This window comes from Schistocerca gregaria, chromosome 5 (genome assembly GCF_023897955.1).
Source record: "Schistocerca gregaria isolate iqSchGreg1 chromosome 5, iqSchGreg1.2, whole genome shotgun sequence".
Lineage (NCBI taxonomy): Eukaryota > Metazoa > Arthropoda > Insecta > Orthoptera > Acrididae > Schistocerca > Schistocerca gregaria.
The window spans coordinates 95,271,193-95,285,810 of NC_064924.1; the positions used below are offsets into that span (position 1 = coordinate 95,271,193).

General features: G+C 39.7%; 1 protein-coding gene across 3 annotated transcripts in view; it reads left to right on the plus strand.

The window, feature by feature from the left end:
* Positions 1 to 14,618, plus strand: part of LOC126272610 (methyl farnesoate epoxidase-like) — a 166,363-nt gene that overhangs the window by 65,010 nt on the left and 86,735 nt on the right. For all 3 annotated transcript variants that reach the window (XM_049975555.1, XM_049975554.1, XM_049975556.1), the window contains exon 2: positions 7,561 to 7,648. In XM_049975555.1, coding sequence (XP_049831512.1) covers positions 7,561 to 7,648 — 88 coding nt within the window. The remainder of the gene's footprint in view (positions 1 to 7,560; positions 7,649 to 14,618) is intronic.

Sequence of the window (14,618 nt, forward strand, 5' to 3'; positions counted from 1 at the left end):
GGAGGAAAAACGTGAAGTAGCGCTGCATCAATACCGGCCGTATCCTGCACTGGTGACTGCACCATTATAAATTTGTTTCAGAAACAACAGTTTCAGATACGTCCTGCTACATCAAAAAGCCTCAATAGTTTGCCTCAATCTGGAGAGGGGTAAAAAAATGGGAGAGAGAGAGAGAGAGAGAGAGAGAGAGAGAGAGAGAGAGAGAGAGAGAGAGAGAGAGAGAAAGAATTTCAACCATTCTGTGAAATTTGGAATTGTGAAAGTAAAAATAGCATAAACTCACCATTCAATTACTCTAAGTACTGCAGATAAATCCCTTTCGAATTCTAACCGAAAAAAATCTAGCTTGAGACACGTTTTATTTTGCGCCTTCCTCATTGTGTTTACGCTAAGGAGTCTGGAGATCCCTAATTATTTGTTTCACGTTTCTGCTACCAGTCACTTTTTATTTTGTGCTTAATCTAACGTAATGAAACGCGTTTCGAACATACATACATATATACATAGAGAGAAATGTTACTTAAAATAAACAGTCTTAAACTAGATTAATCGAGAACTCTTTGTCCATTGTTTTTTACTGTAGCTGCTGGTGCGGCATTTGGGGGAGGGGGGGGGGGGGGGAAGGAGTGGGCATTGTATGGCTATAAATCGAAATCAGTGATGTCTACTGCTGGTTTTCTTCCTTGTGATTGACTATGTATATCACTGCAATTTCATCATCTTGCTGCGCTTTAATCACAGAACTGCACTTCGCAAACTCGAGAGCACAAAATGATTACTACTGCGGCGTAGCCATTTCAAACATATGACGGTTACCAAGCAAAACAAAAGACAACTGACATCTAGAGACTGTTAATATAAACTAGATTATGTATTCGTTTCTCAAATAGCCGAGCCGAGGCGTAGCGATCGATAGTTTGGACAAAATAATGCTTTGTAATGCGTATATTCTTCTTAAAACACCATGTATAATCAGTTAACGCTACGAAAAGTCTGAGCACATATTTTTATTCGTATCAGTGAGGCATTTCATCGTCATTTTACAACAGTCTGTAAGATGGAAACCGGGGAAGTAACGGGACATAGGCTAACTGCGCCATTACACTGATCAATAAAACTTTAATCACTATTGCCTCTGTGTAGCTACCGAGACGTATACTATTCGCTACTGTCAGTAGATACACGTGACAAAAGTATCTTAGCCGCTTATACACTCTTCTTGTCGTGACACAGCTCAGTTTTAACACGCTTCGACTTCCTGACAACGAAATCTGCCTTGATCCCTCCTATCAGATTCAACTCGCTTCTCCCTACCCCTTTCCGATTTCATCTCCCACTCTCTCACTTTTATTTTTTCCTTCTGACCTTGACATTGCCCCTCCTAGCGGTCTATATCCCGAAGCTAGCGCTTCCCTGTAGACCATACACCCACATTATACCTATCCTTACAATCCAGCTCATGTGAGCCAGTTAGCTCCATAAACTAACTATCCCAAAGGATCAAGTCAGTCGGCCGCGGTGGCCGAGCGGTTCTAGGCGATTTAGTCCGGAACCACGCGGCTGCTACGGTCGCTGGTTCGAATCCTCCCTCGAGCGTGGATGTGTGTGATGTCCTTAGGTTAGTTAGGTTTAAGTAGTTCTAAGTTTAGGGACTGATGACCACAGATGTTAAGTAAGTCCCATAGTTCTTAGAGCCATTTGAACCATTTGGATGAAGCCACCTTTCTTCTCCCCATCACTGGTCCTAAATGCAGGTCCTTCGCATCATCTGGTAGAGTAGTGCAATACGCTTCAGTGTATGTTTTAACTTTCTCGCAACTCACTGTTTTTTAAATGTTATGCGAAAGTTATCATACGCGATATTTTAAATGTCATTAGTAAAAAGCTTCTCCATACTATTATAGTTATAAAAGAATGGGGCGATTAGATGATAATGAAAGAAGCAGACAGTCCTAATAAACACTGTTCCGTAAACCAATGGCTTCCCCGATGTGATGTGAACACATTGAAAGAGAGTCCTCGAGAATCCAAACTACAGATATACATTAAGGACAAACACAATACGACAAGTTGTCCACTTAGCTTTAAAAGAAAGAACGCAGCGAGTTTTAACAGATCTGAACAGCAATCAATAAATGCACTTCTATAAAAGTACTTTCCTCTATGACTACGAGGTAATCCACTAAATCCAAGAATATCTGTGTTGTCTTTGATGTGCCAGAACTGGACAAGTCATTGTTCATGTGAAGCAGGCTTCAAACGTGTCTTCATCACGCCTGCATTCGTTCAAAAACGCCAGATGTGTTCCGAGTGCACTGACAACCATCCACAACGCATTCCCATAGTTCATCGACGGTTGTCAGTAGGGCTGGAATGCACCAGAGCTTTAAAATATTCCCAATGAAAAGACCTGACAGATTCAAGAGATTCAAGTTGGAGGACGTGGCAAGCTATAGTACTGGCAAGCAACGGCCGATACACTTGTTGAATCGTTGCTTACGAGTACTTTTTTTTTTGTTTTGGTCCTCAGTCTACTGACTGGTTTGATGCGGCCCGCCACGAATTCCTTTCCTGTGCTAACCTCTTCATCTCAGAGTAGCACTTGCAACCTACGTCCTCAATTATTTGCTTGACGTATTCCAATCTCTGTCTTCCTCTACAGTTTTTGCCCTCTACAGCACCCTCTAGTACATGGAAGTCATTCCCTCATGTCTTAGCAGATGTCCCATCATCCTGTCCCTTCTCCTTATCAGTGTTTTCCACATATTCCTTTCCTCTCCGATTCTGCGTAGAACCTCCTCATTCCTTACCTTATCAGTCCACCTAATTTTCAACATTCGTCTATAGCACCACATCTCAAATGCTTCGATTCTCTTCTGTTCCGGTTTTCCCACAGTCCATGTTTCACTACCATACAATGCTGTACTCCAGACGTACATCCTCAGAAATTTCTTCCTTAAATTAAGGCCGGTATTTGATATTAGTAGACTTCTCTTGGCCAGAAATGCCTTTTTTGCCATAGCGAGTCTGCTTTTGATGTCCTCCTTGCTCCGTCCGTCATTGGTTATTTTACTGCCTAGGTAGCAGAATTCCTTAACTTCACTGACTTCGTGACCATCAATGCTGATGTTAAGTTTCTCGCTGTTCTCATTTCTACTACTTCTCATTACCTTCGTCTTTCTCCGATTTACTCTTAAACCATACTGTGTACTCATTAGACTGTTCATTCCGTTCAGCAGATCATTTAATTCTTCTTCACTTTCACTCAGGATAGCAATGCCATCAGCGAATCGTATCATTGATATCCTTTCACCTTGTATTTTAATTCCACTCCTGAACCTTTCTTTTGTTTCCATCATTGCTTCCTCGATGTACAGATTGAAGAGTAGGGGCGAAAGGCTACAGCCTTGTCTTACTCCCTTCTTAATACGAGCACTTCGTTCTTGATCGTCCACTCTTATTATTCCCTCTTGGTTGTTGTACATATTGTATATGACCCGTCTCTCCCTATAGCTTACCCCTACTTTTTTCAGAATCTTGAACAGCTTGCACCATTTTATATTGTCGAACGCTTTTTCCAGGTCGACAAATCCTATGAACGTGTCTTGATTTTTCTTTAGCCTTGCTTCCATTATTAGCCGTAACGTCAGAATTGCCTCTCTCGTGCCTTTACTTTTCCTAAAGCCAAACTGATCGTTACCTAGCGCATTCTCAATTTTCTTTTCCATTCTTCTGTATATTATTCTTGTAAGCAGCTTCGATGCATGAGCTGTTAAGCTGATTGTGCGATAATTCTCGCACTTGTCAGCTCTTGCCGTCATCGGAATTGTGTGGATGATGCTTTTCCGAAAGTCAGGTGGTATGTCGCCAGACTCATATATTCTACACACCAACGTGAATAGTCGTTTTGTTGCCACTACGAGTACTTAGGTATCCGGAATGATAATACAGTCAAACGAAGGCTGTCCCTTTGTAATTTATGCAGCACAAGTGGTGTTTTGGAATAAACGTAGCCTTAGGTAGTGTTGTAACATTGGCATGACTCCACTACTGCATGCTTACTATCGTGAAAACCCGTTGGTTTCCGGACATATGTTTGTTACGATTATTTGCTTGTTTGAGTGTCCTCTATTCGCTTCTTTCGCTTTTACCTGTAATAGTGAAACACCCTATATAGCTCATCCATTTACACTAACTTTCCCACCACTGCCTCTTCTAAGATACAGAGTATGAATGACCTATCCTGCTAATGTTGTATTTGCTAAGTTCATGACCTATTTTCTCAAGAACAACTTCATACAACTTAATGAAATGTTCGTAGGTTACTTATACGTGCTTCGTGTACATACTCCTCTAGTTTGGTTGTAGTACAAGATGTAGAAGTATGAAACCGGAATTTCCCTAAAGATTGTGCTAGCCGTCAGTGTAGGGCCCGTGGGACCGCGTCTGCAGCGTCTTCTGCTTTCTGTGACGGACGGGTGTCAACACACAGTAACCCAAGTATGTATTCCAAACGAGTAAACATGTCGAATTTTGTGCCTACGCATTACGATTTGCGGACAGCATTGGTTTTCTGTTATCACTGGAAGAAAAATGCTGCACAATCGAATCGAATGCTTGTCGAAACTTTCGGCGAACATGCTCTTGAGAAAACACAGCGTCTCTAGTGGTTCAAAAAATTCAAAAGTAGTGATTTTGACGTGAGAAACGACGAGCGTGGGAAACCACTGGAAAAATTCGAAGACGACGAGTTGCAGGCCCTATTGGATGAAGATGATCCTCCAACTCAACAGGAACTCGCGGAATGGTTGAATGTGACGCAAAAAGCCGTTTCTCTTCGGTTGAAAGCTATGGAAAAGGTGCAGAAAATGGGAAAATAGGTTCCGCATGAACTGAAAGAATGACAGCAAGCAAATCGAAAGACCACTTGTGAAATGCTGCTCGCCAGATACAAAAGAAAATAGTTTCTACATCGAAAAGTGTCAGGTGATGAAAAATGGATAGATTTTGAGAATCGCAACCGTCGTTAATCATGGGTGAATTCAGGCAAACCATCGACATCCACTGCAAGACCAAACCGCTTTGGAAAGAAGAGAATGCTCTACGTTCGGTGGCATCAGAAGGTTGTCATCTATTATGATCTGCTAAAACCTGGTGAAACCGTTAACATTCATCGCTACCAACAGCAAATGATCGATTTACATCGAATATTACATGAGAAACGACTGGAATATGGGAAAGACAGCACAAAGTGATATTGCTCCATGATAGCGCCCCATCACACACTGCAAAATAGGTCAGTGAAACGATCGGGGCGTTCAGTTGCGAAATACCAGGGCATGCGTCTTATCCTCCAGACTTGGCTCCGTCCGATTATCATCTATTTGCATCACTAGGACGCACTCTCGCTGAACAACGCTTCAGTTCGTATGAAAATGTAAGAAAATAACTCGCTGACTGGTTTGCTTCAAAAGTAGAACTGTTTTTTGGCGTGGCGTTCAAAACCTGCCGGAAAGGTGGGAGAAATGTTTGAATAGCAATGAAGATTATTTTGAATAAATTATTGTTCATCAGTTTCAGATAATAGACGTGCAGTTGTTGCAACGAAATTCCAGTTTCATACTTCTACACTTGGTATATATTCTAGGCGTTAGCATAGAATATTTTTCTTTTCTATCTCTTTTTGTTTCATATCTTCCTTGCATTTTTGTGCATCTTACTGGGGATTATTAGATGGGTAGATCACATAACTAATGAGGAAGTATTGAATAGGATTGGGGAGAAGAGAAGATTGTGGCACAACTTGACCAGAAGAAGGGATCGGTTGGTAGGACATGTTCTGAGGCATCAAGGGATCACCAATTTAGTATTGGAGGGCAGCGTGGAGGGTAAAAATCGTAGAGGGTGACCAAGGGATGACTACACAAAGTAGATTCAGAAGGATGTAGGTTGCAGTAGGTACTGGGAGATGAAGAAGCTTGCACAGGATAAGGTAGCATGGAGAGGTGCATCAAACCAGTCTCAGGACTGAAGACCACAACAACAAACAACTGGGGATATACGTTCTAGACGTGTAGTATCACAAGAGTATTATAAATAAACTGTAAAAAAATCATGAAACTATCTGCTATAGTTCCTGTGGAAATGGGTAATTTGTTTGAGAAAATTTTGTTTTTCCGGAATTGCAGTTACAAAGTAATTTAAATCAAATCACACATTTTAGTAGAAACAATAGTTAAAACGTAGCAGCACTGTAGTTGTCGTGATGTTGTACATTGCATCACTCCATCCACTTCCTCCTCCTCAAAGATCTTGCGTCCTTGGACACTTTTCGGGCTGGTAGGTCAGCCTTGTCAATTCATTCACCGTACAGTTCCTCCCGCACGGCCCGCGTGATCCAACCCGCCTTCACTCCCAACTCCACTCTAAGATTTTCAGTCTAGCAGTATTGCCATCATTAAATATGATTAGAGCATCATACATACCAAACCGAATTATGTGGATCCCCACAAATTCATTATTAGGTACTCTTATTCCAAACTACATTGTTGAATGACTCCTTCACATTTTATGTTCTCACTGGCAGACATTTCAGAAGAACAGAATTTCTCAAATCTCTGTACACTTTAGTAGCCTCAGGTGAAGAGTTCTTGTTGGTAAACTTATCTAAAGTGACACCTGATTCAGCTTTTTTTGTATATTTACGCCACTCGCCTGAATGAATGTTGTGGATTGCTTTGCCATCTGTTGATATTTTATGGGAAAAAATTGCCTACACAACCTTTTTCATACCATCTGGGGTTTTGCGTTGCTTCTTATGGTTTGACCATAGTTTTCTGGTAGCTGATTGATGATATTGTGTATTAGACGCCTGCTAGTATCGCATCGTCAGACAACAGTGCCTGCAACAGCCATACTTCTCCGTTAAACCAAGAATACCGCACGAACAGCGTAAAAAAAGGATCACAACTGTTATGGCTGGCCTACAGACTTATGCAGCAAGATTTCCACTCGAATTTAAATTATACTTCACCCATCTAGACCTTATGGCTCATGAGATATTAATTCTTCACTGAGAAATGGTTTATGAAATCCTAAAAATGTGCTACACAACTAATTAATTACATTAAATTAAATATACTTCTGGCCAGTCAAATTGAATAAATCATACATCAAATTAATCATCAAATTCCAAATAAAATTTTGGCATAGAAGAATTAAAATTGTTCAATAAAATGCCCATTTATACTCCCCTTAAATTCATTTGGTTAAGGACTGGATTACTGTCGTTTCGCTGCCAGTCCAAGCTCACCCCTTTGGAACGCGGGAAAGAAACAGCAATACAAAAAAGACCTACATTTGGGCACGTCACTACATCCCTCACTAGACGACAGCATTACTTTACTTCAGGGCCATACAGAATTAAAATTTTAACATCTTTCAGTAGTCAATAACTATAGGATACTGTTAAAACGACATAATATATTCGTGTAATGTGTAGCCTCGTTTACACCACAACATTCCAATGTCCATAGGAAATACATTGTGTTGTCTGTACAGATGCTGCTGTTTGTGTTGGCTTCATTCTCCCTGGCGCTCTGGCTTCTGCTCAGCTGGGTCAAGATGAAACCCAAGAACTTCCCTCCAGGTAAGTGGCGACAGGATTTTTTTCTTTTTTTTGCCTTAGTAACATAAGACATTCTTCGGCAGTGCGTTTCAGACTAATAATTCGATCACCATTTTGGATTTACAGATTTATAAAATTCGGCCTTGTATGCGCAGAAGCGAGTTGCCTAGGACGCACTTCAATCGAACTCATTTAGTTTTCCCACGTGTCTAACTATAGGGGTACGCGCAGGCCAAGGATAGATACACTAAATTTGCCAAATGGGAAATACAGGGCAGAAAAAAAGAGAGATGAAGCAAACAGTTTATACATTCAAACGAAGAGCAAGTTAGTAAAGAACAATTCCCGTCCGGGTTCCAGGGTGACGAGACGAACAAACGTGGTACATGGGATAAACAGCTCTAAAAAATAGGACTTAAGCGGAGAAAATGGAATACAAGAAATGCAGCTACAGCTTTAATTAATGAACTACAGCTGATTAAAATTCCATTGCTTTATTTCTTAAGACACAAGTTTTCAGTAGAGTTTTGAGTTTGTTCAAGAAATAACTGCAGAAAAATCCGAACGAAAACTCTTGTAAATTCCACCGTACCATCAGCATACTTATCATGGTTTCAGTTTTTAATTGGTTTCTATTGTGAATCTATTGCGTAGCTATTGATGAGAATGTTCTTTCAACGACAATGTGCTACGGAAAACTTTAAAAGAAAGAGCTCAGCGAGTTTTAACAGTTCTGAACAACATTCAATATATGTACTTCCATAAAAGTACTTTCCTCCTCTCTGGCTACGAGGTAAAGCACTAAATCCAAGAACATCTGTGTCTCTTTGACGTTTCAAAACTGGTCAAGGCATTGTACACCCTAAATTTCAAAATTATTACATTCCTATTTCAAAGAATACAACTCTTTTCTGTTTATCTTCGCACTCAAATTTTTTTCTTGGAGGCATACGCTGAAGGATCACTTTCTATGCACCCCATTACGATGAGGGAATTCAGACCAATTGATTGCCAACATTTATTACGCACAGATTGTACATTTTCCGTATGGTTCAGTACAACATCCTCATGATAAGTACCCAAAAAATTGTTAGAGGTCTTTACATTCTTTAGTTTGCTTCACTTACTGCATTTTATGCATACTTTCTACTTTCGCTAATCTAAAGGAAATAAGTTTGCTGAATTAGTCTGTGATAATCTCTACATATGGAAATTAGAGTTTGGCGTCATTAGCCGGGAGGCCAATTGCGGGGCAGGTCCTGCCGCCTTGGTGCAGGTCTTATTACATTCGACGCCACATTGGGCGAGCTGCGTGTGGATGGGTATGAAATGATGATGAAGGCAGCACAACACCCAGTCCCTGAGAGGAGAAAATTCCCAACCCAGCCGGGAATCGAACCCGGGCCCGTAGGACGACAATCCGTCAGGCTCACCACTCAGCTATCGGGGCGGACGTCTCCACATATGAAAGGCAATATCCTCACTGCTGACTGACTGCCTCATTATCGCCCAGCCCAGACCGGTAACGAGGGGAACTTGAGACTTGGAGAAGGTGTGGATCTTATGCTATACACGTCGTTTAAGAAAGGAATTTCCGAAATTCCAACCGTAAGAAATGAAGATTTATTTAAAAAATGTCGCTATTACAGCAATTTTGAAGCTAGACCTACGAAAATTGATATTTGGTTTCTCGATCAGAAATGAAGAAATACGTCTTTAATCATTTTTGGAAATTTAGTCCTATGGGGGTGAAATACTGGATCAAAGCTGTTTTTGAAAATATATCATTATTAAAGAACTAAAAATTATTTTTATTGGTACATCTATGAACATTGGTATTTGACTCCTCGGTGTTTCAGTGTTTTTGGAAATTACAGGGCATAAGATTTTTTATGAAAATATTTTGTTTTGAAAGCATTTTTGAAGCTAAATCTATGAAAGTTTAAATTTGACTTGTCAATTAGAAATAAAAATAGATGTTTCACTGTTTTTGGAAATTCAATCCCTATGGGGTGAAATAGGAGGTGAAACGTTTTATGAAAATATTTCATTGCGAAAACATTTTTAAAACTAAATCGTTGAAAACTGGTGTCTGACTTCTCGGTCAAGAAAGGTGAAATAATATATTTCATTCTTTCTGGAAATTCAACCACTAAGGGGGTGATATAAGATCAGACTTTCACAGATTGATCAACACCCAGTCCAAACCGCTAGGGATGGAAGCTTAAAGTTTGGAGAGGGTGGTGATAGTATACTGTAGGCATCGTTCAAGAAGGGATTGTCCGAAATTCCACTCCTAAGTGGGTAAATAGGGGATTAAAGGCTTTTTAAAAGTATGTCGCTCTTAAGGGGATTTTGAAGCTAGAACTACGAAAACTGATATTTGGTTTTTCAGTCAGAAAATAAAAGAAATTCGTGTTTCACCATTTTTGAACATTCGACCACTAAGTGGGTAAGATAGTGGGTGAAAGTCTTTTTGAAAAAAGAAAAACTATTAAATAACTACTGGAGGATTTCAAGGCTTCGCCTGTGACGACTGGCGTTTGATTTTTCCTTTAGAAATAACAAAAAATACATGTTTCAGTGTTTCTGAAAATTCAACCCCTAAGGGAGTGCAACAGGGGATGAAAAGCTTTAAGGAAATATTTCCTTACATTAAAAACTTCTAAAGCTAAACTTATGAAACTGGTGTTCACTTGTCGGTTAGATATAAAAAAAATCTGTGTGGGAATGGAAGTTGCTATGGAAATATCTTCACAAGACAGCAAAAGGCATGTTAACGAAAACTTCGTACACCAGCTATCAGAATCGTTTTTTGATCAGGAATACATTTGGAAAAGATGTAGTTACATGGCTTTAATTAGCGTGGGAAGCTTTGAAGTTGTTGCAATTTGTGAACAGCTTAAAAATTCGATTAAACAGAAACAAAACAAAAAAAATCTCTGCAGGCCATACGGTCTACGCGAGCGAAGCAGAGGGCGTAAGCTAGTTGTGGATATTTTGAGAATAAAGTCGCCTAGATCGCTTAATATACTAATTTATTTGTAGCGTCATTTAAGCTACTGCCATCATCATGTCAAAACTTAGAACTTGAGGAAAAATGTTCACTGTCAATCAGTAACCAACGGATAAGGAGAGGTTTTACCGAATAACACTGAACACTGTTTTACAAGCTCTGAATTTTGATGTAATTATGTCAGTAGCTAAAACAAACTCAGAAATAAGATAATACAAGGGATCAAGTCGGTTTTATTCAGAAAATAAATTCAGCATTACATGTGTGCGTAATCTACTGGGCGTTGTCATTTCGTCTATTTGATGCCCTACTTCAGACACTGTTCATTCTTCTTCTGTTGCATTTTTTTCCTTTGTTCCAGTCAATCGTTTCGTAATGCGGCCTGTGAAACACTCAAAACCTCGGTTCTTTAAATTTCCTATTTACCATTCCCCTTTTTCTCAGTTTTTAATCTCGACTTCATAATTAATACATTAAGGCCAGAGTCTACATTCACTCCTGGAAATGCCATGCAACACAATATCTAGTTTAGGAATCTTTGTCTTACCATTGCACAGTGAGACTGAAACACTCTGGTGTCTCCGTGTCTCTTCCACGTACACAACCTACTTTCATGATCCTTAAACCAATTGTCTGGAATGTTTGAAGTGTGTTTTTTTTTAATTTATATATTTCAGTGTCAGTGACAATTACTTATTACCCAGATATTTCAGGTGGTCTGTTTAAAAACAAAGAAAACAGATGTAGTAAAAAACTGGCAAGGTAATTACAAATGAAACAGAATGTCCATCCAATACTGTTTTTGTTGATTAGGAGTTAAGTCTTCCTCCTTACGGAAGTTCAAGAATTATCAATAGCCTTAATCCACGAAACTGCACTGAAAAATACAGAAATATAACAGCTATATAATGGCAAGCCACAATAACACCTATAGCAGGCATCTACTGAATCCTAACTCAGGTATAACAATCGTTTACAGTTTATGGGCTTTACGTAAATATCTTAGAAACTGTCCCATGTTTCACGGTTCCATTAAATATTAGTTCTAAGACTGTAGTACACTATCATTGTGGGCCACATAGTCACATGCTAGGATACTGTATGCCTCATAAATACGTTTTATTGACGCTTAACTGTGATGATGATGCAACAGCACACGGATTTGGCAGATAATCCACATCTACAACGCTGTCATCTCCCAGGGATTCACTTCCAGCTTCCAGCTTCCGTATTAGTTCCACAATACCTTTTTTTCATCCGAACAACTCGTGCTATTTCCTCAGCAAGTCGCCATCTTAGCTGTGGCTTACCATACTAAATCACAAAAATGACGTGCCGTGTCTTCGTGCAACACATAAAATTCGAGTATGTGCTGCTATCTCTTGGTACTTCAATTACTACTCGGCTTGTTGCTTGCCATCCCCTAGCGGACAAGAAAAAGGTACAAATCTCCATTTCACGCAGTGTGTGGCTTTCCATATTCTAGCCCCAATCGCCTTATTTTTTATTTATATATTCTAATTGTCTCTGTAGATGACAGTTTTCAGACAGTATTGGCCACTTTCATATCTGGGTGTTGTGCACCCGTGCGAGTTTTCAAGTGGTATTCGAGTTGGAGAAAAATAGCATAAATAGATGTGCAGCGTCTAAGTGAGAGTGGCCATCGTTGGCATTCAAGCCGCTGCTGCATAGGCGGTGGGTGTCTCCAAGCTCGCTCACAGCAGAATGCGGGTAAGCCCACACGTGCGGAGCTGCAGGCGCTTCAGTGGTTAACAGGCGGCTGCTGTTGATGGATTTTGCAAACATGCTGCCTGGGATTCTTTCAGTAATTATACTCGTGCCCATACACTTCATACTTAAAAGCACTCATTTTCGTAATACACAAACGCTGTACGCACACTCAGTCAAAAACAAAAGAGAGGCAAACGCCTGCAGGAATGGCAACTGCGTTAGTAATTGCGAGGGTGGGCACGAAATCGCGTATCTGTTACAAATCACAGCGACTGAGAAGTCACAGATATCACAATGACAATTTAGCAGAATCAGGCTGTCTAGGTGTGACTGAAATCGCAACTCAAAGTAGTGTTTGACAATGAAAGCCGCGTGCTGAATTTAGTAGCTCTCTCTGTGAACCTTGTGTCATGCTGTCGAACCTAGCTGCGACTTCAGTGACAAATCGCAAGTAGCAACTAAACAGCGCAGTTAACATTCGATTCCGCCTGCCATCTGTCGACTGATGTTCTAATGTCGTTGTAAGAACCCTTTGTCTCAGACATAGATGTATAACATATACATGGTCGAGGTAATGGGTAAAGAAGCTAATTTGCTCTGAGAAAAGTTTTATAGTTGGTTTAGCATTGATGAAGCCATAAAATGTGAATGCCAAATAAAGATTGTGCTAAGAGGTGAACATACAGTGCTGTCTGGAATTTTCGTACCATATTTACCAATTTTCGTACCATATTTAAACACACTTATCTTCATGAAAACTGAAACTGCAAGTAATTCCAGAAAACATTTGGCAACATGGTTAGAACTGTTACCGTATTCTGTGGCAATTTATGTTATGAATCTGAAAATCAGACGATTAATATTTTCACAGTTGTTCCATTAATATAAAATTAAATCCTTAGGAAGAACAAATACAAAAGATACTACTAACTTTCGTAGAGATGAAATTTTCCCTGTGGACATAAGTAACTTCCGTATAGCATGTAACAGTTTAGACAGAATCGTTGCAAACATTAACAGTACCATCTCACGTAACTTTTTGTCACTTTGATTACTGAAATGTTAGCCTCAGGTGCCGGGGCTGCAGCCACTATAACACTATCGGCTACTATTAAGTTAGTGATATGCAGATAACGTTATTCCTGTGAAAGAATTTTTATTTTATGACCTTGACTGAGTGTAATGGCAAGGTATTGAACTGCATTTGCTTCCCTACAGATTTCTATTGAAAGAAAACTCGAATCGAACCGAGGTTCTATTAGTAATCAAGTAAACTATAAATACGCAAAGTTGTACCCAGTAATAGCATACTTCATAAAGAAAGTTAACTATTGGGATTGACTTTGCTTGATACTGAACTCCTGTTTTGCTGATAAGATACCAGACAGTAGCACAGTTTGGCAACTAATGTACTAGCGATTTGACTTGAACTACACGGAAGGAGTATTATTGCGTTTAGGCAACAACTGGTTCTCAACAACACTTACCACCTGTACATTATAGTGAGAATATTTAATGGAACCATGAAACATGGGACAGTTTCTAAGATATTTACGTCAAGCCCATAAACTGTAAACCATTGTTACGCCTGAGTTGGAATGCAGTAGATGCCTCTACAGGGGTTATTGTGGCTTGCCATTACATAGCTGTTATATTTCTGTGTTGTTCAGTGCAGTTTCGTGGATTCAGGCTATTGATAATTCTTGAACTTCTGTATGGAGGAAGACCTAACTCCTAATTAACAAAAACAGTACTGGATGGACATTCTGTTAACTTTTCAGAAGCTACAGTGTTCAAAGTTTTGACGTCAAATCCAGATTCAATTTTCGTGAAGCACACTTTTTGTAGTGACTTTTTTGAAATGAATATCAAGAAGACGTCAAGGATTACTATCGTAACAGAAAATCGTAGGCCTATTGCTGTTCAGCATAAGAAGCTGTCAGACCTCATGGACTCGTTTCACTATGAACAGTGCATCTGGAAAGTCACTTAGCAGCGGTGAGCTCCACGTGTCTCGCCTTGCAGGGCACATAAGGTTGGCACCACATTCATGTCGCTGTGTAAGCTTGGGGCTGCAATTCACTGCTCGTGGCTGCAGTTATGTTTGGAGATGGGATTCAACATAATTATAATCAAAACAGCGAAATTAATTAATTATATTAATTACAATTAAATACACTATACTCACCAATATCACAGTAGGCGCTGGAAATGTTTTTCTCTTTCTTGAAGATATAGTTCAAC